This window comes from Nuphar pumila, chromosome 12, assembly GCF_984573655.1.
Source record: "Nuphar pumila chromosome 12, dmNupPumi1.hap1.1, whole genome shotgun sequence".
Lineage (NCBI taxonomy): Eukaryota > Viridiplantae > Streptophyta > Magnoliopsida > Nymphaeales > Nymphaeaceae > Nuphar > Nuphar pumila.
Genome location: NC_143260.1, coordinates 28,015,555 through 28,041,517, shown reverse-complemented (window position 1 = coordinate 28,041,517; position 25,963 = coordinate 28,015,555). Strand labels below are relative to the sequence as shown.

Below are 25,963 nucleotides of genomic sequence, written 5' to 3'. Positions count from 1 at the left end.
TGAGAATGAAACATGAGCCAAGCAGATCAGATCACGACATTGTGGCCGTCTGTTTGCATTTGGGATGAATGTCTAATGTTTTTGTTGACTTTTGAGCTTTTTAAAATGCGAAACGGACGGCCACGATGTCGGCATGAGCAAAAACACTCATGTTCAGCATGACCTGATCTGCTTCGAAGAAGGGGAAGATTTGAAAACTTGTTCCAAAAGATGGAAAACTCACTCACAATTAGTTGGAATCCCAAGATTTGAAAACTCACTCACAAGATTTGAAAACTTGTTACAACATAAATGTAGAGGTTTTCACTAAAGCATAAACTTTAAAAAGAGAATATCCTTTTAAAAGGGGTTATCATTAAAACATGCACTAACATAATAGGCCATGTTACAAAGGTACGAGTAGGGATGAAAGAAGCATTTCAATGGAGCTCATCTCAACGGGACCCAACCGACCTGAACCTAAATCCGTAAGATCCAGACTCAAATCCAAGCTGGCTGCTGCTGAGGGCCGGGTCGGGCTTTCAGCGGGTCAATAACTGTGTCCGGTCTATTGGACTTTAACGGGCACTGGGTGGGGTCATCCCGATATCCACGCCACTTGACAGGTCCGGTCAACGTCTTTTCGATCAGGTTTGGGTCGGACCCGAACCAAATCAATGGAATTGTAGTCGTGACTCCTGAGAGGCAAAGAGGAGAGAGACGTCCTCTCGTTCTCCGAAACCCTAAAATTTCCCGTTTTTGTTACCGGAAGTTCGCGATCTGAGCGAGAAACCCAAAATATACCTGCACGCAGAAGGACTAATCCTGCCGCAATCGGAGAAGAAAAGGTTTCGGGAAAGCCCTAGAGATCCCTCTTGCCCTCCTCCGACGGTCGGTGTCTTTTTCAGCCGCCATGGTCGGCTATTCGAGCTCGTGGTCGCGGGCTCTCGTGAAGATCTCCCCCTACACGTTCTCCGCCATCGGAATCGCTATCGCGATCGGCGTCTCCGTCCTCGGCGCCGCCTGGTGAGTACGATCATCTGCAAAAATTCTTCAAATTCCCACCTTTTCTCATGAATTTTATGACATTTATTCGTTATCATCGATATAATTTGTCAGGGGAATATATATCACCGGTAGCAGCCTGATCGGAGCCGCTATCAAGGCTCCCCGGATCACTTCCAAGAATCTAATTAGGTACCACCTATGAAATCTCGGCGCGTTTCGTTTTTGTTTGGACTTTTTTGGGGGATAATTCATTGCTTGGAGCAACGGAATTTCATACCGCACCTTTTGGTGAAGGATTGAACTTGTGAATCTAGCGAATGCTTGATCAGAAGGCTTTTAGAATGAGGATATTTGATTTGCTTATCTTTTGAATCTTGCTTGTATGTGAGTTGTATGCTATCGTGCTAGAAATGGGTTGTTGTGCGATTTTCAGATACAGAAACCCGATTTCTCTATCATGTGAGTGCAATGCAGGATGATGCTAGCTGGTCGGGAAGGTATCATGAGTTAGGAGTCGAATTTTTAGCTTTAAAATTTATATGGAGCCACTGTGCTACTTTATGATCCTTTTTTTTTATGAGAAGCGAAGAGCCTTACCAGGGCTTAACATGCCAGGAATCCTCTTGAAAGAAAGAAAAAACCTATCCATCTTGGATGTCATGTCGTGGTTTGTTGTTATCCTTTTCTGATCTTCTGTTCGAACTTTTCCCTTCTAAGAATTTACTTCAAGCTGTTGAACAAGTTAGCTAATTTCTAATTCAGTTGGTAAGTATACGCATCTTTGATCCATCTCCTGCTTGGATTGTGACTTTGTTTCAGCATGACTAGAGTTTCTGACGTGTTCTCCAGTCACCTTTTGCTTCTATTGAATGCATAGCTTATGAATAGTTTTGGTTGTTCCGACCAACAAATTTATGTCTTGTATAATTGCTCAAAATCCTTTCTGATGGCTTTGCGCCTGTAGCATTCATGCTATACGAAAGATGAGAGCCAATTATATAGCATCTTTGTCATTAATTAAAGTAATTTATGCTTGTCTTATCCTCCCTAGGAGCACTCTCTTAACTCTAGGCAAGATGGAGTGGCCTTAGTGCAAAGCTGGAGGTCAATGGCCTTGGGATTGGACAGCTAGAAGTGCTAAGTCCATCATAATCTATGTCACACGGGTGCATCACTTGGGCTAACACACCCATGTCGACTCGGCAGGGTGCAGGCGCGGTATCGCCCGCTACCAGGTTCGGTGTGGGCCACGGGTTGGGTCTTGACCTGGCCCATCCTGACCCAGAACTATTTTCTTTAGTTTTTTATTAGGTCGAATGATGGTACCTGGCTAGAAGAAGAGAGAGAGAGAGAGGCGAACAAAACACTTCTGGCCCCTGCACCCATATATTTATATGTGGGTTTGGATTTTAACTCTATCCAAACTCCATATTTTTATATATGGACTTTTGGTTTTTAACTCAATCCAAACACACACACATAATATATATCTATATCTATATATGTGTGTGTGTGTGTGTGTGTGTGTGTGTGTGTGTGTGTGTGTGTGTGTGTGTGTGCTCGTTCTTCCCCGTTAGGCCCCTTCAAAAATCGTAGCTTTGGGTATTTTTTCTCACATCACCATAAATGTAATCTATAGGTTTTTTTAGTGGGAACTGGCTTTTGGATCAATGGAATCTGACCTGTATACAGTTTTTTCCGGTGATGCAAAATCAATGGTTATGAAGGCATAAATTGTTCCCGGCTCATAAAAATAAATTTTTTTGTCAAAAAAACATGATCCAAGAGTCAATTCCCCACTAAATTTAGCATGCTAAACACATCTAACAATTCAAATCTATCATAAAACACTTCAAACTATGGGGCCTAACAGGGCAAAATGAGAAAAGATGGCTTAATATGTTCAGTTCTCTCTCTCTCTCTCTATATATGTATGTATGTATGTATAAGTCCCAATCTTTTGGAGAGAGCACTAACTTTAAGGTGACCAAAGCCCCTCTTTATAGCTAATAGAAATTTATAAAATTTTTAAATATTAAAAATTAGTTCACTTTCTATCTTACCTTATTTATTCGTCTTTCCCACTATTAAAGTCAGTCTCCTTAAATGCATAGTCCTACTCCTTCCCTTCATTCTCCCACTCTTTCTCTCTCCCCATCATGTCACAATTTATGGTCACTTTCTTTTTCTTGTTATATTTCCTATTCTAGCTCTTCCCAAGGTTCTCTATCTCATCATATCTCATAGTCCTCTACGTAGATCTCTCTCTCTCTCTTTATATATTATCTTCTTTCCCAAATCATTATCATTACTGCAATTAATATCTTTTTCCTCTTTCAATGCCTCTCATCTCTCTCTCATTAAGTGTATTTAATACATTCCTCTCTTTCTCTTTTACGTAACCCTACTTCCTCTCTTTTCCCTATGCAAATATCTTTTTTATTCACTATTTTCATATTCCAAGGAACATTATAACCCTCCACCCCCTCCCTCTCTCCTTTCTAACTCCTTCCAAGGCAAACATTTTCCCTTCCATTTCTTTTTCTCTTTCTCACTTTCAAGGCAACAATTACCGTTCCCTTCCAAGGATTTTGTGTTTGGTTTATTTTGTTAGGGTTTTGGCTCTCTTCACCTTCAACTACTTTACTTTCCTGAGTAGTTCCAACCAAGATTTTAAGTAGGGGTGTCAACGGGTCAGGTTTATCGGGACCCGAGTCAAACCAAATTCTATAGGGTCCAGGTATGGTGACAAATAATAAGACCCGATTAAGACTTGGGTCTGGACCCGATGGTCCGATTAATACATGGAGCCAGGTATAGTTTGCGAAATTTTATACCAGACCCGTACTCGACCCGAGTTCCGACCAAAACCTGCAAATTTTCAATGTAAAAATGATAAAAAATATGTTTTACATGGTATGGTCAGGGTCTGGTTCATGTAGTTCTTATCTGGTCCGGGTATGTTTTTTCTTATAGTGGACCCAATTAGACCTGGGTCCAAACTTGATACCATACCCGAAAATCGGGTCCAAGTCTAGTACCACTTGGGTCTGAACCAAACCTAACCCGTATAAATATCGTATTGTTACCAGTATTGGTCAGGCACAAAGTAACACCGTATCTTTAATTATTAATATTTTTTTAAATGAAAAATAAAAAAATAAAAAATAGCAAAAATGTAAAAAAAATCATATCACATGAAACAATGATGAATTGCACAAAATACAACCATAAAATCATATATGAAGCATTTATGTCTCTATGAGCTACATAAGACATCATCAAACATCAACTATCTCACAAGAACAATGCAAAATATTAAATATCTTGCAATTAAGAACATGCCACAAGACTCATACTTTAATATTATATAAACAAAATATTATGACGATAGTTGCACTCGATTTTCAATCGGTTTTCGCTCATACTTGAGTGCCACATTGCGATGCCGGATCATCTTATGGCATCTTTGTTGGAGGAGTGTGGAGCTTGATTTCTACCATCATATTAATGTTTGATTTTCGCGGTAAGTTGATGGAGGTTGTACAGGGTAGAGCCCCCAAGGTGATTTTTTTTGGAAAGTAACTTTGTAATTTTACTCATAATAAAGATTTTTTACCTTAACCCATTTTCTTGAGTGAAAAAATGGTGGAAATACATTTTTTTTAACCTTAACCCATTTCTTTGAGTGAAAAAATGGTGAAAATGCACTTCTAATGTCCTCTAGACAAATGAAGAAGTCGACCTTCAAAAGGTATTTAAAACCCAAAATGAAAAAAAACTTTCGGCTTTTTTTAAAGTGTGTCTAAGGTGTATCATACGATGCACCATGTATCGTACGATATGGCACGATACACCCGATACAAGTATGATACATACTCATATTGCGATACGAGTGTGTATTGTATCACAAAACCCAAAAGTAACGATACTTATTGTACGATACTGGTTCCAACAACAAAGTGACTTGTCACCTCAGGTGTTGCTATTTTACCTTCTCATGGCTGCCATGGATGGCCTATATATATGCATTACTCCAAGAAATCCAAGAAAATTTTAGAGTGTATTTATGGTTTTATTGGAAACATTAAAAAAGTGAAAGAAGGTTGGTAAAGTGTGATAAAGATATGTACATCTTTGGGGTCTTAGTTAAAATGAAAATAAAAAAGAAATGGAAGGGAAAACATTTGCCTTGGAAGAGAGAGAGGGAGGGGGAGGATGGTTGTATGTTCCTTGGAATATGAAAAAGTGAATAAAGAATATGTTTCCATAGGGAAAGGAGAGGGAGTTGGGTTATGTAAAAGAGAAAGAGGGGTGTATTAAGTACACTTAATGGGAGAGAGAAAGAGAAGTATTGAAAGTGGAAAAAGATATTAATTGCATTAATGATGGTGTCGTGGGAAAGAAGAGAATATATATATATATATATATATATATATATATATATATATATATATAGAGAGAGAGAGAGAGAGAGAGAGAGAGAGAGAGAGAGAGAGAGAGAGAGAGAGAGAGAGAGAGAGAGAGAGAGAGAGAGAGAGAGAGAGACTTGGGAAAAGGTTGAATAAGAAATATAAAAAGAAAAAGAAAGTGGACAATAATTGTGAAAGGATGGGGAGAGAAAGAGTGGGAGAAGGGAGAGTATAGGACTATGCATTTAAGGAGACTAAAGACTTTAATAATGGAAAAGAAGAATCAATAATTTTGCCGACTCACAAAATTTACAGTTATGAAGGCATTGATTTTCCCGAATCACAAAAACATGTTTTTCGTGTAAAAACATGATTCAATAGTTGATTTCTACTAAATCGAGCTTGTTGAACACATCTATGAGTCAGGATGGCAGTGGACTGCGGCAGGGGTGGGGACAAGGTCTCCACCCCCTCCACGTCTCAAAATTTTGCCCTCTATCCCCACCTTCATATTAGAGTATGAATGAATTGGATCCATATCCATACACGTGTTTTATAATGTAATATGTATTTCTAATACAGGGCATTTTTGTCCGTGTAAAAGTGTTGTAACCCTATTTAATCTAATCAAGGTTTACCGCAGCCCATAAGGAACCTAACGAGGTTGTTGATTCCCAGATAATTCCTCTCTTCTTCCTCTTCATATTTTCTTACTTTCTACTAAATGTTTCAACTTACCAACATATTTAATATGGTATCAGAGCAGCAAAATTTCTGGGCGTGAAAAGTCATCCTTTACTTCTCGTCAACGGGTGCCAATCAAAAAGTCATTTTTTCCTTCTCGTCAACATGTGCCGATCTCCCTCCTGTCGCCCTCTTCTTCTCCTTCTATCTTCGTTCCTCAAAGGTTTGTCGCTCTTTTCTTCTTTCAAAAAGTCATCCTTTTCTTCTCGTCAGATGTGCCTCCTGTCGCCCTCTTCTTCTCCTTCTATCTTCGTTCCTCAAAGGTTTGTCGCTCTTTTCTTCTTCCTCTACCTCACGTTTCCTAAAAATCCAATACTCTTATCACAGATCTAAATCACATTCAGATCTGCTATGTATCTCCAACAGATCTGTCGTGTCTTTCTCTATCTTACCTCTTAAACCCTAAAACACTTATGCGTCCTTGCGTCCGTCTTCATCTTCATATATTTCTAATATTAGCGTTTGGCTATCCTGTTTTCTTTCAAATCTGCATCTCATCTTCTAAAATCTGTTGTTCTCCTTCACCTGCCAACTGTGTCGTGTGGGTTATTTCATGCTCTCCTTCATTCTGGTCCTATACTCAATCTGAAATCAGTCACATCAAATTTGCTTTGCTGTTTTGATTTCAGATTTCTCTTTAAAGCTATTGTTGTTATTCTTGATCCCTCTTAATCCCTCAATATGAGTCTCCAAGGTTTGTCAATAGATACTTATGCCAACTCTGGTCTTTCTTCCAACTTTTTGGGGCAGTTTGTCTCTGAAAAATTAAATTCAAATAACTATCTGACTTGGAAGAGGCAGATCACTCCCTTCATTCGAAGTCAAGATCTTACAGGTTACTTGGATGGCTCAGTTTCAACACCATCAGAGTTTATTACACAAGAAACAAAAGAGGGCGATGGAATGGCAAACGTTGTTCGTAACCCTGCATTTGTTGCCTGGATGAAGTGCGATCAGGCTCTTGTCGCGTACATCACTTTCATATTGTCTCAAGAGGTATTAGTTTCTATTCCTGATGATTGCACAACTAAAACACTGTGGGAGACTCTAGCTCAGACTTACTCTTAGATATCAGAAGCTAAGGTGTTATTTCTCAAGCGTGAATTCCAGATTTTAAAAAAAAGGGTCAATGACTATTATTGAATTTTTAAATCAAGTTAAAAGCATCACAGATCAATTAGCAATTGTCGCATATCCAATATCAGATAAAGAAAAAGTGCAGCAGTCGTTGAGTGCCCTGGGGTCAGAGTATCGTGTTTTTGTCACTTATTTATTGTGTTTACCTACATTGCCCAGTTTTGAGGATTTACGTGCTAAACTGCTTCAGTACAAATTGTCTTTGAAAAGCATGTCTGATACTTCAGCAGGGCAATCATCTACGCATGATGTCTTTGCCACATGCATGACAACTGATTGCACACGAGAAGATCTTTCCTATAGAGGGGGGCATGGCTGAGGTAGAGGAGCACAAATCCAGGGTGGACGTGGGTTGCTACATACGCCAAATTTCATTGCCGGTTCTTCAAAGAGTGTTCCCACATGCTATCTGTGTAGCAAATGTGGTCATATCAAGGCTAATTGCTGGTTTAACCAGAGTCACCGGAAGCGCCCCTATAGAAGGAGAAGCGCGCTTCCCCGATACACGCTTCGGAAGCGTGAAACGTCGCGCTTCCGAAACGCGTGGGGAAGCACACATTTCAAATGGGAAGCGCGTACCCCCTTTAAAGGGGTACGCGTCCCCCTTTAAAGGGGTACATGTCCCCCTTTAAAGGGAGACACACTTCCCTTTAAAGGGGTACGCATGTCCCTTTAATGGGGGACACACACCCCTTTAAAAGGGGACGCTTTCAAGGTTATGACTAGTTTGCCCTTAAATATTTTTTTTACACGTGTGCTTTAAAAATCAACACGTGAATATGCCCTTTAACTAAGGGTAAAATCAGCATTTTACAAAACCCGTGAAAAAACAAAACCCTGAGGGCTTAGGCTTTTATTTTTTCATGCATCCGAGTCCCTCTCTCTCTCTCTCGAGTTTTCGGCGAGTTTCGAGTTCCTGCGACCTCCGACGACCTCCTCCCTACTTCTGGCGATGAATCCATTCAAGTACGCTCACTTCTCTTCTCTCACTCTATTTCTTCTTTCTCCTCTCTCTCACGCTCTCTGCTGGGTCCTCGGTGAAAAGGGGTCGGCATGGGTTTTCTATCAGACTTGCCGATGTGTTCCCCTTCATTCATGTTGACCCCAGGTTGGCTTTTTGGGAAGCTCATTCCCACCTTGCTAATGGCCATGCTGGTATGCCAAGAGCTAATCGGTCAGGTTGGATTGAGTTCCCACCTTGCTCTGCTGGCCTGCCAACAATAATCGGTTAGGTGGGATTGAGTTCCCACCTTGCTAATGGCCCTGCTGGCCTGCCAGCAGTAATGAAACTTCAGCACATTTATGGCTGGTATTAGAGTATTGTGTTGGAGATCTTATGACCCTGCTAAGACAGGTAGTTCTCTTCTCCTATTCCTATTTTCACCACAGAATTCCACAGAATTAAATATTCCATTAGCAAAGTTTTTTTATTATACTTCCTAGGTCCATGTTGTGCTTCATATTTTTTGCTCATGACCTTTTAATGGTCATTTTTTTTGTTGGAATAGGTAACAAGACACACAGACATGATTTATATTGCTCCTCATATTGGACAAGAAAATCATGCCATTTTAGTTAATTTTTATTGCTGACATTCTCAGAAGATTCCCCCTCTCTCTCTTGTCCTTTTTATTTCATGTAACTGATAACAAGAATATTTAATGTAGTTTTACATTTTGTAGTGGAAATTATATAGTTAATCTTGACTCCAATTTTGGCCAAGTGAAACTCGGTGTGGCAGCCAGACAATAATATTGTACAACATTGTGAATATTAATTTTGACCAAATGCATAAAATGTTTATATCCCCTATATATGGCCATATCCATGTGACATTGAGATAAATGTAATCTCATTGTCTCGGTAGTTTGTGGAAACATGAGCTATTTAAATTTTGAAACACATGCCACGGGGTAACTTATTTGGTTTTAAATGTAAAGGCCTGTCAACAAGAATTTGATTTCATAATTTAAATGGTTGAGAGTGTCAAAGATAATACCTATTTATGTAATTCATACTTAATAGTGTTACAAGTTGATGGGCCTTGGTTAAGTTGTCTATAGTTCAAACTTGGGACCAAGTCTTTTTTTAAACCACGTTTACCAAAACCCATCTTCTTCATTCATCCCTCTAGAATTTTCTAAGCATCAATAGCAGAAAGGTTAATCAAAACCATTTTCTAAGCCCTATTTTTTTTTTCATTTTTTTCGCTTCCTAGGTCGCTTCTGGTTCGCTTCCTAGGTCGCTTTTGAGACTTTTTGTTGCTTCTTGCATCGTCATGAGACCAAAGATTCTCCTTGGCGGTCATTTGGATCGCCTCCCCAATCTGCATCAGTATAAGCAAGTAGTTCTAGGTTAGAAGAAGCAAACAAAAATAACCCTTGAGAAATGAAAATTTTAATATATCTAATAATTCGTAAAACTGCTCCTATATGAATAGATGTTGGAGCATGCTGAAATTGACTGGCTGTATGGATAACATGTGCAATGTCATGTCTTATAATGGAAAGATACAATAGTGCCCCGACGAGTTTTTTATAAGGAGTTGGATTCTCAAGTGGTTCTCCATCATCAATCTTCATCTTGACATTTACAACTTCGGGAGTGTCAACGTATCTTTCATCTGAAATGCCTGACCTGTCAACAATATCCAAGGCAAACTTAGATTGAGTTAGTAAATACCCTCTAGAAAAGTATGCAACTTTTATACCAAGAAAGTATTTTAAAAAACCTAAATCACTCATTTCAAAATGTGTTTTGAGAAACTTTTTAATCTTGTAAACTCCCTGTTTATCACTTCCGGTGATGATCATGTCGTCAACATAGAGAAAAAGGATAATAATACCTGCATTAGAATTCTTAACAAACAAAGCTGTGTCAGTAAGACAAGATTGAAAACCAAAATCAAGTATAACTTTACTAAACTTATCATACCAAACTTTCAGAGCTTGTTTGTGACCATACAAAGTCTTATTTAAGCGAAGAGTTTTCTCTTCAGGGACATTAATTCCTGGCGGTGGATACATGTATACTTCTTCAACTAAACTTTCATTTAAAAATGCATTTTTAACATCCATTTGAAAAATATGCCATTTCTTTATAGAGGCAAGAGCTATCAAGATTCTAATAGTAGTCTGGGGAAAATGTTTCTTCATAATCTATTCCATATTCTTGGTAATAGCCTTTGACAACTAACCGAGCTTTGAACCTCTCAAGAGTGCCATCACTCTTGGTCTTAACTTTGTACACCCAACGACAACCAATAAGTTTTTTTGTTGGGTAGGATATCTTGAATGGTCCAGGTGTTTGCTTTTTCTAAAGCTTCTAATTCAACTTCCATAGCTTTGACCCATTCAGGTTGATCCTTAGCTATATCATAACTGGAAGGTTCTTCATAAGAGTGAATTAAGACGATGAATTTTGGTGAAAAAAACTCATATGACACAAATTTTTCAGGGACTTTCGAGATCCTAGTGGATTTTCTAGTTGAAGACACAGGGTCTTGTTCCTTTGTGTACTTTTCAAAAGCACATGGTCTTTTTATGTTTCTTCATCTAGAGTATTAAATACAATCTTGGTTGCTATCAATTGGCTTAGTGTTAGTGATATCATTTTGATCATCTTGATCAATATTACTTTTATTACTCCTCGAAACTAAGTCCAATACAAAGGAGTACTTGTCTGTTTTCGTAGAATCTTTATTTTCAAAGGGACTTTCATTTTCCAAAAATGATACATTTTTTGAAACATATAGTTTGTTATTTCTGAAATCGAAACACCTGTACCCTTTTTGATAACTTGCATAACTTAAAAAGGCACATGAAATAGCACGTGGAGAGAATTTATCATTCTTATCTGTGAACACAAAACATTTGCATCCGAATACTCTTAACCTAGAGTAATCTAGAGTTTGCTTATAAAGCTTTTCAGTTGGGGAAATATTGTTTATCGAGGAAGGCATCCTATTGATGAGATAGACAACAATTAAGGCTGCTTCAGCCCATAAATTTTTTGGTACTTGATGTGTAATGAGAATGGTTCTTGTTGTTTCTATAATATGCCTATTCTTTCTTTCCGCTAAACCATTTTGTTGAGGGGTGTAAGAACATGATTTTGATGTAAAATCCCATATAGATTTAAATAATCTTTAAATTCTTTTGATAAAAATTCTCCTCCTGAATCAGTATGAAATATCGAGATATCCCTTTTAAACTGATTTTTAACTATATTGTGAAATATTTGAAAGTAAGAGAAAACTTCAGATTTATGTTTAAAGAAATAAATCCAAGTGTGTCGTGTAAAGTCGTCTACGAAGATCACATAGTACATAAACCCACCTTTTGATATAACATGTGCGGGACCCAAACATCATAATGAATCAACTCAAGTGGTCGTGTAGAAACAAAGGTTCTTTCTTTAAGAGGTAGTGTTTTCATTTTTTCAAGAATACATTTTTCATATGTAAAAGCTTCAAAATTACAAATTTTTTTCATGTTTGAAAAAAATTGAATCTTGGATATACAAGGATGTCCAAATCTTTTGTGCCAAAGATCCAAATCTAACTTTTGAACATTACAACACATCCTATTCCCTTAATCTCAAGATATGTTTTGTCAGCGGTAAAAACGTTTGAATCACTTGAGTTATGATATTGGGATAACAATTTTATATTGGGTGTCATATGAAAAGAAGCTCCAGAATCAAGAAGCCAAAGAGATTTACCAGGATCAGAGATGCCTACGGAAGAGACAGCGGCTTCAGCGGATGACGAAGCTCTTTTGAGAAGAGGTTGAAGTGCCTCCACCAATTGAGTTAGAGGCATATTCCCAATGGATGTCTCACTTGTTTCTTGTGGAGATTCGACTGTGGCAACCATATTTTTATAACTTTGGACAATATGTTTTGACATGTCCCGGTTCACGGCAATAATAACAAATGACCTTTCTCCTTTCAAACTCACTTTCATGCTTTTCATCATTAGTCCTCCCAACATGCGGAGGTTTATATGGACGAACATGATTTCTCGGTCTAGATACTGCTAAGACCGAGTCATCATCACTTTTAGAAATTCTTTTCTTGAGTCTGTTTTCCTCCATGCTCAACGCTTCAATTGTATTTTCAATGGAAGAGACTTTTCCCCGATGAAGAGCGGATTTGGTTGTCTCAAATTCTGATCTCAGACCATTGATAAATTGAAAGAAATGCTCCGCATTTACTTGATTTTGGCGAAGCTCTATGTCATGTGGGCAATGTCACTTTGGTTTAAGGAGATCCAATTCCTCCCATAACTCGGACAAACTATTGTAATATTTCCTAATGCTTTTGTCCCCTTGAATCATATTACAAACCTTTTCTTGAAGGTTGCATATGTGTGCAATATCCTTGAGAGAGTATATTCTCTTAAGGTAATCCCACGCGTGTTCAAATTTAGCTAGGCTAGAACACTTTTTTATATCAACACTTGATATAAGCCAAGACATGATTTTGGCATGTCCCATTCTCCATTCTTTTCACTTTTTTTTCGTATGTGAAAATAGCTTTGACTTTTTCTATCTCCGAGAGAGGTATTTTTTTTTCTCCTTCTTCTTTGGTGAGAATTAATTTAGGTTCCTCCTCGGTTCCATCCACTAATCCTCATAATCCTTTTCCCCAAATAAGGTGCTTCATGATAGAAGCCCATGTTACATAATTTGAATCATTGAGTTTTATGGGATTAATGGTGACATTATCATTGTCATCCATTTTACAAGCTTGTGAATGAGAAGAGAAAGGAGAAGCGGAAAAAGCTTAAAAAATGAGAAAAGAGGAAGATACTCTACCACAAAATGGCGAAAATAAGCAATCCTCCAAGCTTTCAAGTCTTCACACGCCCACTACTTTAAAGAGACTTCACTCTCTTGAAGAAAACTTGAGTGGCATGCTTCCCAATGCACACAAAAAACCTTTGATTGCTTCCACCAATGTCTTTGATACCATGCAAGAAAATGAAACCCACAACCAAAGGAACTCTCAACAAATACTCACAAAGATAGCCCAAGCATAAGAACATACACAATACCCAAGAAAGGGTATACAAAAGGAATAACAAAAAATGAATCTCATTAACTTGGCAGAAAATCCCATACAACCGAGTGCTATACAAGGGGAATAGTACCCCATATTTATAGAGAAGGGAGAGGATCCATCAAGGGAGTTGTTGGACTCCCAACAACTCTATTTAGAGCCGTTGGGAGTCCAACAACTCTCTTGAAATTTGCTTTTTGACTTTAGTCAAAAAGCACCTTTTTGACTAGTCAAAAAGGAAATGGCTATAACAGTCCAAGTAAAAACTAAACCTAATTTCTAGTTAAGTTCTAACTAAGACTAACTAAAGCTAACTAAGGAAAAAGAAAAAAATACATGCACATGAGATTACATATGAGATTACATATTTTATGTGGCATCTTTCTTTTCTTCCTTCCTTAACTTGGGACATTTAGGTCTAATATGTCCTGTTTGTTTGCAATAATAGAATATAACATTTTTGTAAAAATCTTCATTGCTTTGCTTGTTGAAGTGCGGAGGTCTATGAGGCTTCACATTATATCCCGGTTTAGACATGGCAAGGACACTATCATTCTTGAGATTTTGACTTGTCAACCTTGTCTCTTCCATTGTTAATTCGGCAAGTGCTTCTTGAATCGTAGGTGGTCGTTCTCTATGAATACTCCATCAAACTCCGGTCGAAGTCTATCAATGAATTTAAAAAGTTTGTCTTCTTCTAATTGTTGCCTTCAGAGAGCTAAATCGGTTGTCCATTTGGGTTCACATAATAAAAGTTGATCCCATAATTGCATTATTTCTCCATAAAATTCCCTAATAGTTTTGTCTCCTTGTGCAAGCATAATGCCTCTTTGGAGATTGGCCTTGTGAGCAGCATCCTTTAAAGTAAAGGTTTCCTTTATATAATCCCAAGCTTCATAATCATAAGCTAATTGAAAATTGGATATTTGAGCTTGTGTGGCCGAATCTACACCCGCTTGAAGCCAATGAATGACCTTATGATGACCATACTTCCAAGCTCTCCATTTCTTATTGTATTCATTGAAAGCCTTTTCTTTTTCATTTTCATTTAACTCCACTTCTTTCCCTTCAACTTTCTTTGTGAGAGATAGTTGAGGTTCCTCATTGGATCCATCTATATATCCCCAAAGATTTCTTCCCCAAAAAATATATTCCATGGAAGAGGCCCGAGTTCTATAATTGGTAGAAGAAAGCTTGGGAATTGTAGACAAGAAACCAAATTCTTTCTCTTCCATTTCAACAAAACAAAATTTAAAATAAGAAGAATCACACCTTATAGATTTGAAGAAGAGTACGACTTTTCAACACAAGAATGCCTTTGAAATGCAGCAGTTTTCAAAATCTTAGCAATACACCAATGATGACAGCACAAGAATCATCCGCAGCAAAGTTGGTTGCTGCAGCACTTCAAACAACAATCTGTCGCAGCAGATTTGACAGCAACAGATTATGCCCACAGCAGCAACGTAAGAATAGAATCAGATCAGAAACTGATCTGCCTTTGATCAGAGGCAAAACACCAAACAGTTGGTATTCAGAAACCAGCAAACCGAGGTGCTTCAAAACAAGAAATAACTGTTTACAGGGAACCTGGCACTGACACCATGTAAATCAGCGGATCTTCAACACAATACAGATATAAATCTGTATCTCACTCAAGACAAAGGAAATAAGTGCACTAAGGCATTGTGTATTATTAACAAAAAGTAGAAAAGCTTCAAAGAAGCAATAATATACAAGAAGGCCAAGAGGCCTTTAAATAAGAACAACATGAGATAGCTGTTGGAGTCCCCAACGGCTAGAAAACTAGCCATTGGGGAGTCCAACAGCTCTTATAGTTGACACAGTCAGCAAAGGAAATACAAAAGAAATAAAAAAAGAAAAAATACAAAAAAGAGATACAAAAATACAGCAGGACAACATATATATATATATTAACAGTACTAACCCTATTATAATGGTCTGAGCAGAAATAAAATTATTACAACCCGATAAATTAAATGGCTTGAGGCCCCAAAAAGAAAAAAGAAAAAACAAAAATAAAGAAAAGTAACAATTTGTAGGGCACTGTTTGCTCGCGATCTAGTTCCTGTTGTCCCCACGTGTACGGCCCTTGCTGTCGCATTTCAATGGCAATCAAAAGCTTGTACGGTTGTACCCACCTGCAAAACTCAAAACCAAAATAAGATGAAACAACTAAACTATCTAATCCAGTTATGGTTAGTTGCAGTAAAATAACAATTAAATTAAATCTAAAAACTAAAATCTATATGTACCTAACTCTAAAGAAAAGAAAAATTAAGCACACAATCCACTCAACCGTGCCCCTTTTTAAAAACTGATCAGCAAATCACAGTGTGTAATCGGCTGGCAGATCGACTGGTGGCGCTAGCAGATCAGCCTGGTCTGGTCGGGTCTGGCTCGGCTGGTGAGATAGATCAGGTCTGCAGCTAGCCAACAAATCAGGTAAAAAAAATTCAAGCTGGACTGGTCTGCTAGCAGATCTAACCGCTGGTTGGTTGTCACTCTGCTTGATCACAGGCTGTTCTAATCAACCCGCTGATCAGACTAATTGGGCTGGCCTGATCCGGTCGATCCAATGAAAGCCAATATCGCCCAAAAAAAACTATGGAAAAAGAGTCTGCTGCAAATTGGATATACAAAAAAAAAAAAACTCAGGATGGCTCGGCAAATCAGGCCTACTGCTAACAGCAGATCAATCGGTCTGTCATGCTGACAGATCGGCTGATCTGGTCTGGTTTGGTTTATTCAGGGCCTGCTTGATCTGACAGGTGGGTCGCTTGGGTGACTGCAGATCAGGCTCAGCAGAATTAATCGACCCAGATCTGGCTTAGTCAGATCTGCCTGGACACAGATATGGTCGGGGTCTGAGCTGGCCCGGCATGCTGCAATCAATCATTGATCAGGCTGCACGGTCAGCAGCCTGATCTGTTGCAGATCGAAAAAAAATATCAGGCTGGCTTGAGACTGGCAGCAGATCTGGGCACGGCTGATATGGCTCGGCAGATCAGGGTGACCTGATCTAGTCTGCTGATCGATCTGCGGTGGCAGATCTGATCAGCAGATTAGATCTGGGCTAACCAATAGATCGGTCGGCTAGATCTGATTGATAGATCTGGTCAGCAGATCTAGAATTAAATTCAGCCCATGTTTTTTTTTCTATTTCAACAAGTAAAAAAAACTAAACTATCAAGCAAAAAATAATCTAATAAAAAAAAACTAACCTATGCAGCAAACGAAAAAGAATAAAAACTAATGCATGCAGAAATGCAAGAAAAAAAATTAATCTCTTGTGCAACGTGTATCACGCACCTCCAATCGAAAAGAGGAGACTCTAAACCGGCGAGGACGAGGAAGAGAAAGGAAGAAGAGAGGAGGAGAAAGAAGAAAGAGAAGAGAGGAGGCCGGTTGTGAGAGAGAGAGATAGGGAGAGAGGGGCATGATTTTCAATGAGGGATGACAACCCCCTCTCTTCTAAACATTATATTTATAATGCTAATTAGGGTTAGAGGGGTTGTTTAGAAATTTTTCTAAAAGAGTTATAATTTTCAAGAATTTCATAAAACCTCCTCTTTTAAAAGATAATTTCTAAAAACCTGCTAAAGAAAACTAAAATTTTCTAACATACAACTGGGTTCAAATTGTTTCTTTTTTTCTTTAATTGCGATAACACGCGACCCTGCAAGACAATGCATAAAAATCACTTAACACATACCTTTAATATTAATTTTGCACAATATCATGCATAAAAATATCTAACAATATGAATAAACTATGCATGATCAATCCCTAAACAAGGAGGTGGAGAAGAAGAGGATGAAGGAAAACCAACGAGGAGGAGAAGGAAAACGAGGAGGGGCATGTTGGTATCTCTCTCTCTCTCTCCCCTTTTTCTTCTTCTTCCTGTTTTCATTCATTCTCTCTCTCTCTCTCCTTGTGCAATCGAAGGTGGAAAGGGAAAAGGGTTTTGAAAAAGGGGCATCACGTGAAATAACGAAAACAAAAAAAAGGAGCGAGACCAGGGAGAGAGTCGAGGCTTTTGGGAGAGTTGAGAGAGGAGGGGGGAAAGAGTGAGACCAGGGAGGGAGAGAGAGGGAGGGGTGGGGTGATTGTATTGGGTGCGGTGGGACCAAAATGGCCCTGCCCCTTTGACTTTGGTTTGACAAAGGTTGGTTTTAAGACCAGAAATCGGGTGCACGTTGGACTCGACATGGCGCAGTGCGGGACCTGACCCGCGGCGTACCCGCATTGCGCCCGGTACCCACCACAGTGTCAACATGGGTACAACGAGTGTAATGGAGTGTCGTGGTTACATAGGTTTGGGCGGTCATAAGGAATGTAATTGGAATGTCCTTTTAGAAAGATTGGTGATAGTGGTGGAGGTGTTTATATTTGTGGAAGGCAGTAAATAAATGAGGTGTTTGCAAAGCCATGGACATAGCAGGGCTCATTTTCATGATGAAAAGAGGGGCATTTATTTATTTACTTATTGGTTTTTGGGTAAAGCCTGTCTGTTGGGTCTTGCTTGAACCTTTAGGGAGACCAGTGCATCTTGCTCCAGATTTGGGGCCTCAAGCTAGAGCAACATAATTTGCTTGGTGGTCACTAAACATAAGCCATTAATGTTGGACTGTAATGAAATATGCGGAAAAGCAAAGAGTGCATTAAGCACTTACAACATCCACTAATGAACAAACAAAAGGGCTAACACCCAAACCCACAAGAGACAACACAACATAAAAATATAAATGTCTCTTATTGAAAAGAGAGAGAGCTCTCAAGAGTGAAAAATACAAGAGGGGTTCACCCCTATTTATACACAAAAAGAAGGAGAGGAGGAGTGGCCTTATGGCCTTAAAAGAAGAGCCACCTAGGGGCTCCCATGGAGTCGTTGGGAGGCCCCAACGGTCACAAATGTGACCGTTGGGGGCCCCATCGACTCCATGGTGGGGCCCCTTTTAGGTGGGCAAAAATATAAAAAAGAAAAAGTAAAAAAAGAAAAAAGAATATACAAAAAATAAAGAAAAGAAACAAGTACCCCTATCGGGTACTTGTGAAATGACTAAAATACCCCTATCAGCTATTTTAGATAATACATATATATATATGTATATAAACATATACATATATATGAATTACATATATTTTAACACCCTCCCTCAAGCTTTACGGGGATATAACCGAAAGCTTGTTAAGGAGAAACAAAAAACGAGGAGCAGCAAGGGCCTTAGTGAAGAAGTCCGCCAACTGGTACTCAAATGTGACGTAAGGTAGTGCTATGGTTCCTCTCAGGTATTCATCATGTACGTAATGATAGTCCATCTCAATATGCTTAGTACACTCATGGAAGGTGTGATTGCTTGCAATATAAATTGCACTTTTGTTGTCACAACACATCTTCGAAGGAGTAGAGATGACAATGCCCATATCACTGAGGAGACTTCTTAGCCATACAAGTTTCATGGTTGTAGTGGCCATAGCACGATATTCCGCTTCCGTTGAGGACAAGGATACTTTGTGCTGCTTCTTGTATCTCCAAGAAATCATAGAGTCACCTAAGAAAACACAAAATCCCGTAGTTGAGACTCGGTCATTGAGATTTCCTCCCCAATCAGCATCAGTATAAGCAATTAAATCAAGTGATGAGGAGGAGGAAAGAAAAACTTCCTTAGTTATGGTGTTTTTGATATATCTGACGATCCTTAAGACTGCACTCATGTGCACGGTTGTAGGTGCATGTTGAAACTGACTGACAGAGTGGACAACATGAGCTATGTCTGGCCGAGTAATGGATAAGTAGGTTAGAGACCCAACAAGTTGCCGGTAGGGAGTAGGATCCTCGAGAGGTGTTCCATCTTCCAACCTTAACTTTGCATTGATGACTTCAGGGGTTTCTGTCTTCTTATCATCGGAGATACCCGATTTAGAACAAATGTCAGCAGCCAGTTTCATCTGAGAGAAAATGTACCCTTGAGGAGAGTACGCCATTTCAATCCCTAAAAAGTATCTTAAGAAACCAAGATCAGACATGTCAAAATGTTCTTTTAAGACTTTCTTAATATCATAAATTCCTTGCTCATCACTTCTAGTGATGATCATATCATCAACATAAAGTAGTAAAATAACTACTGAAGACCCTGCACTTTTCACAAACAAAGCAGTGTCAGTATAACATGAACGAAAATTCAAACTTGTCATTACATTACTAAATCTATCATGCCAAGCCTTTGGGGCTTGTTTTAAACCATATAATGCCTTTTTAAGTTTGAGAATTTTATTTTTACCAATACATACTCCTGGTGGGGGATCCATGTAAACTTCTTCATTTAATTCGCCATTTAGAAATGCATTCTTAACATCTAGTTGATAGATAAACCATTTTTTCACTGACGCAATGGCAATAAGAGTCCTAACACTAGTCATTCTAGCAACAGGTGCGAAAGTTTCTTCATAATCTATACCATATTCTTGAGCATATCCTTTAGCTACTAATCGTGCTTTATAACGTTCTAATGAACCATCACTCTTAGTTTTAATTTTGAAGACCCATCTACATCCAATTGATTTCTTTCCAGTGGGTAACGAAGTTATTTCCCAAGTTTTTGCTTTTTCAAGGGCACTAAGCTCTAAGTTCATGGCTTCAACCCATTGGAGAATGTTTTTGGCATCATTATAGTGTGAAGGTTCATGAAATGAGTGCAACGCAATTAGACACACTCGATATCTTGGAGTTAGGGACTCATAGGAAACAAACCTATTGAGAGAATTGGAGATCCGACTGGATCTCCTTAAAGAGGTTTCTTCTATGTTGGATCCTTGAGAGTATTTTTCTAAGGCGCTCATTTGAGTTTGTTGACCACGCCTAACATAGGTTTGGATTGGTCTATCACTTTCATCTATAACATTGTCAAGAGGAATATCCTATAGATCATTCAAAGACTCATTAGAGATTTCCTCTTCTTGAGGAGTCTCATCTTCTTGAGATAGAAGATCAAATAAAAAAGCATATTCACTTTCGTCAATATTTTTAGTTTTCACAAAACCATTTTCATTTTCCAAAAAGGAAAATGGTACATCTTTGGATACATAGAGTTTGTTATTTTTCAAGTCAAAACATCTAAAGCCCTTTTGATTTTCTCCATATCCCAAGAAAACACATTCAATAGCTTTAGGAGATAATTTGTCCCGTTTATGTGTAAGGATAAAACATTTACATCGAAAAATTCTTAATCTATTGAAATCAGGTGTTCTTTCAAATAGTTTTTCATATGGAGATGTATTTTGTAAGGATGAAAATATCATTCTATTTATTAAGTAAGTTGAGGTTAAGGCCGCTTCGGCCCAAAAACTCTTTGGAATTTCTTTGAAAATAAGGAGTGTCCTAGTGGTTTCCATGATGTGTCTATGCTTTCTTTCGGCCAAGCCGTTTTGTTGGGGAGTCCTAGGACACGATCTTTGATGACAAATTCCATTTACTTCTAAATAATTTTGAAATTCATTTGATAAATATTCTCCACCCGAATCAGATCTAAGAGTAGAGATATTACTTGAAAATTGATTTTTAACTATCATATGAAATTTTTTGAAGAAGTCAAAGACTTCGGATTTTAAATTGAGAAAGTAGATCCATACATACCTAGTGTAGTCATCAATGAAAGTAACGTAATAGGAGTACCCTCCTTTAGACATGACCGGGGAAGGACCCCAAACGTCTGAATGGACTAACTCAAAAGGTCTTTTGGACACAAAAGTTCGGTTTGGAAAAGGAGTAGATTTCATTTTGCCAAAAATACAATTCTTGCAAACAAAATGTTTCTCATTACAAAATTTCTTTCCAAATGGAAAGGAGTACATTTTTGAGAAACTTGGATGTCCAAGTCTTTGATGCCAAATTTTAATATTTTTATCTTGGACATGGTTACAAAAAGAGTTAGTGGGGAGTTTCAAGTTGCTCATATAATAGAGATCTCCCCTCCTATGGCCTTGCCCAATCTGCTTCTCGGACCGGAGATCCTGTATAGAGCAATCCTTAGTTGAGAAGGAGATTTCACATCCATGATCACATATTTGAGCAACAGAGAGGAGATTTAAATTAAGTTGAGGTACAACTCTCACGTTTGGCACAAAGAAATCTTTTGAAAAGTTTAAAGTTCCAAAACTTTTTACTTGTAAAGATGTATCGGCAGTTGAAACATATGAGTTTTTATAATTATTACACAAATCGGAAAGCTCATTTTCAAGTGGGGTCATATGAAAGGAATCTCCAGAGTTAAGGATCCAAGAAGACATACCTGGAGGAGAGGAAGAAGCTATGGCGGCACCCGAGGTTGATGGTATCTTGAGTAGAGTTTGTAGTGCTTCCGATAGTTGAGCAAGAGAAAAAGATTCCTTCCCTTTGATGGTTTCCTCTTTCTTTTGAGTAGCTTCTTCAACAGAAACAACCTTATTTTTAGGCCCTTCATTCAACTTAGGGCAATTAGGTCTTATATGACCCGACTCTTGACAATGATGGCAAATGACTTTTCTATAGTTGCCATTATAATTATTTTGCCTTCCAAAATGTGGAGGTTTGTAAGCTTTCATATGGTTGCCGGGTTTTGATACGGCCAAGACATCATCTCCTCCTTTAATCATGCCAAGACGAGTTTTTTCTTGGCATATTTCGGCTATGACATCTTTCAAGGGAAGAAGCTTAGATCTATGTAGGAGGGAAGATCTAACTTGTTCATATTCGGGCCTAAGCCCATGTAAAAATTGGAAAAAGTGCTTTTTTTCCATTTGTTCTCTCCTTAATTCCACATCCACACTAGAAACCCATTTTGGTTCTAGTAAAGATAGTTCATCCCATAGGGGACCAAGAGTGCTAAAGTAATCCCTTATACTCATTTTTTCTTGCTTGATAGTCTTGATTTTTTCTTGAAGAAAGAATTGACGAGCAAGGTCTTTTTGAGTAAACATACCTTTCATAAAGAACCATGCTTTATTAGCCATCCGAAACTTGACAATGTTGGCACAAATCTTGAGCTCCACATTGTTCATGGACCAAGAAAGAATCTTGGCATGCTTACTTTCCCAATCTTCCACTTTAGATTGGTGATCTTCAATGGCCTTCATGCAGGCATTTCTTTCAAGAGCTTTTTCTTGATCACCATCCATCTTAGTTAGTTGGAGTTGTGGTTCCGGAATGGTGCCCATAACGTATCCCCAAAGTTTTTTACCTTTGAGGTTGTTCTCCATGGCGGCAGCCCACATCATGTAGTTGGAGCCATTGAGCTTGAAGGAGAGATCAATCTTTTGTTCTCCTTCCATTTTAATCACTCACAAGAGGATAAATGAAGAGAGATACAACAAGAAAAAAATATAGCTACACAACTAGCTATATTAAGAAGAAGAGCATACACAAGGCTCTGATACCATGTAATGAAATATGCGGAAAAGCAAAGAGTGCATTAAGCACTTACAACATCCACTAATGAACAAACAAAAGGGCTAACACCCAAACCCACAAGAGACAACACAACATAAAAATATAAATGTCTCTTATTGAAAAGAGAGAGAGCTCTCAAGAGTGAAAAATACAAGAGGGGTTCACCCCTATTTATACACAAAAAGAAGGAGAGGAGGAGTGGCCTTATGGCCTTAAAAGAAGAGCCACCTAGGGGCTCCCATGGAGTCGTTGGGAGGCCCCAACGGTCACAAATGTGACCGTTGGGGGCCCCATCGACTCCATGGTGGGGCCCCTTTTAGGTGGGCAAAAATATAAAAAAGAAAAAGTAAAAAAAGAAAAAAGAATATACAAAAAATAAAGAAAAGAAACAAGTACCCCTATCGGGTACTTGTGAAATGACTAAAATACCCCTATCAGCTATTTTAGATAATACATATATATATATATGTATATAAACATATACATATATATGAATTACATATATTTTAACATGGACAACATAGATACATTGTCAAGTTGATGCATTGCATCATATTTGCAACATCCAAAGAATTGATTCTCCACAATTCTGCATATTTGTGGGTTGTGAAGATTTTGAAATTCTTTTAAACCATACTGTGTGGTATTCTAGGAATTGCAACGCAATGTGTTCTCTGAATAACTCTTGGGAGTTTAAGTGATGTGACAAGAAACGCCTGAAGGTTTGGAGACGGTGGTTCAAGACCATTTGGTGGTAGGTTAAAGAGGAACTTGAGATGACTCCATGATAACTGTAGAGTATCTAGATTGTTATTCAACACATGGACAATGATACAAGACAACTATGTGCTTTAGGGTGCATTTGACTGCTTGTCCAAGCTTGGGCAGAACACACTGTCCTTGTGCAGCACAGACAAGGACAGACATGTTCTTGTCTAGGACACACTGTCCAGGACTTTTTTTTTAGAAAAATGTCCCCCCCTGTCCTTGTCTCGGAACGCCGCGCCAGTGCATCTGTGTTTGCTGTGCCAGTGTTACGTGCGTCCCCGGCGTTCGTGGGATACACAGACAAATGTGCCTAGTGGTTCTCTCTAATGATGATCATGTCAGGTTGGTGGAACAACCAAGCCAAACTTGTGATTGGACTGCTTTTGGGAGTAACTCTTGCTAGATATTGATGATGGGGGTTCACTTGTCACTCCTACATGTCTCTTGAACTTAATCAAACTTTATTTGTTCTTGATTAAAATAAAAAGGGTCTTTCCCATCCTTTACCATTCTTTGTCTGGACTACCCACGTATTCATTGAGTTGACGAAGATTTAAACTTCAGATAGCATATGCTGACAGCTTTCAGTGATAAGTATGTGTAAGTTGGTTTTGTTTACTTCAAGGAAGTTTTGGGACTGATCGTGACATTGTCTATACGAGGTCTTGATCCTTCTTTTGATTGGAATCTTGCCGGTGGCAATCCTCATGTATTTCTGGTATATTAACTGATCTTTTTGTTTAACATGGTGTATGAGCTTGGAATGCCTAGTATACCCTATGCGATCTAGATATAACTACAAAGCAAATTGATGTTATGTAATATCAGGTCCGAGAAGTTTGAAGGTCACTGCAACAATGGTGTAATCAATTACTCTCTAGTATACCATGTCACCATGTAATATATTTTCGTGTGAGTGCTTAAAAAATGAATTCTAGAAAACAAGCATATTACTGAGTTTCTAATTGTCATATCACTGAACAAACTCTAGAATCTGCTCTTTTGGATGTAAGTTATGTATTCTGCTCTTTTCATCACGGGGTAGTGAATTTGGTAGCATGCCAGAAAAGCACTATGATCATCTATGCTTACAATTATACATAGAGTTCAGTGTGATTGATATACACAGAATAATTGTTGTACTGCAACTGCAACTGCAAGTCTTGAAGTGAATTTGCTATGTAAGATTATTTTTCTTTCATCAGGAGATACTTCATGGGTTTGAGACATAGCACATGGTGCCTACTTCAGCAGTTATGACCGCCTACTTTCTGCAAGTTCTTGAACTCATGCATAAACACTAGGAGAATTCACCTCTTTATTTGTTTAGTAGATGTCTCTATTCATAAATGAAACTTGTACATGGTTGCCGTTATTACCACAATTTTCCTATGATATCTTGATGTTACTGGGAGCAAATGTTCCTTAATTCTGGATGTCTAGAATTGCATCTCTGCTTTGTTATAATTTCTCAATAGCTTATATCATTGGATTTTTGCACCTTCCCAGTGTAATCTTTTGTGAAGCTGTTGCTATATATGGTGTTATTGTGGCAATCATTCTACAAACAAAGCTAGAAAGCGTGCCACCTTCAAAAATATATTCCGCTGATTCCCTCAGAGCTGGATATGCCATCTTTGCTTCTGGAATCATTGTTGGGTTTGCAAACTTGGTTTGTGGGTATGGTCATTCTCTTGTTTCTTTTATAAACACATTTAATTTTGAGGAACCTGCTTGTCTTAGCACATTTTCTATGGCAGGGTCTGTGTGGGAATAATCGGGAGTAGCTGTGCACTGGCTGATGCTCAAAATTCAACGCTCTTTGTTAAGATATTGGTGATTGAAATCTTTGGTAGTGCTCTTGGGTTGTTTGGAGTCATTGTAGGCATAATCATGTCAGCTCAAGCAGTATTTGCGCCAAAGTAGTAAATGCACAGATGAGAATTAGAGCATTGCTTGTGTATTTAGCAGGGATCTGTTTACTTTAGATGTTGGTAAAGCTCTGGAGATCAGACTGGCTGTTTATGTCGGCACATTAGCACAAGTTTGTCTTAGTGAATTTGGTCAGTTCTCTGTTTCATAAATGTACATGGGCCACTGGTCTTTCTAAAAGTGGTGCTATGTTGTTCCTTGGTTTATCTTTGGTATTATGGTTGAGTGCCTCTTTATCCAGTTTTGGGGTTTGGTTCAGACTGCATTCGCCCACATCAGTGTATCTTTTTTCTTTTCTTTTTTAAAAGGGGGAGAAAACTGCCTTGCTCATCGAGTTGATTGTTGTAGATTGGTATGACTATTATTTAGTTGAAGAATCATAAATTTATAATGTAATAATGTAATTGGTTTGTACCTATGTGTTACTTTTGCTTTTAGTAAAAAGTGATAATGTAATTAGTATTCAGGCAAA

General features: G+C 38.3%; 1 protein-coding gene across 1 annotated transcript; it reads left to right on the top strand.

Moving 5' to 3' along the window:
• Positions 1-687: 687 nt before the first annotated feature.
• LOC149820427 (V-type proton ATPase subunit c''1) lies at positions 688-25,963 on the top strand. The gene is made up of 4 exons (XM_089982824.1): positions 688-1,005; positions 1,099-1,176; positions 25,069-25,239; positions 25,320-25,963. The coding sequence occupies exons 1-4, from the start codon at positions 893-895 to the stop codon at positions 25,483-25,485; spliced, it is 528 nt and encodes a 175-aa protein (XP_089838950.1). The 5' UTR covers positions 688-892; the 3' UTR covers positions 25,486-25,963.

Coding starts and splice junctions, on each gene's coding strand:
- LOC149820427 (XM_089982824.1), top strand. CDS start 893: ATGGTCGGCTATTCGAGCTCGTGGTCGCGGGCTCTCGTGAAGATCTCC. Junction 1,006..1,098: donor TCCGTCCTCGGCGCCGCCTG/GTGAGTACGATC, acceptor ATAATTTGTCAG/GGGAATATATATCACCGGTA. Junction 25,240..25,319: donor TTTGCAAACTTGGTTTGTGG/GTATGGTCATTC, acceptor TTTCTATGGCAG/GGTCTGTGTGGGAATAATCG.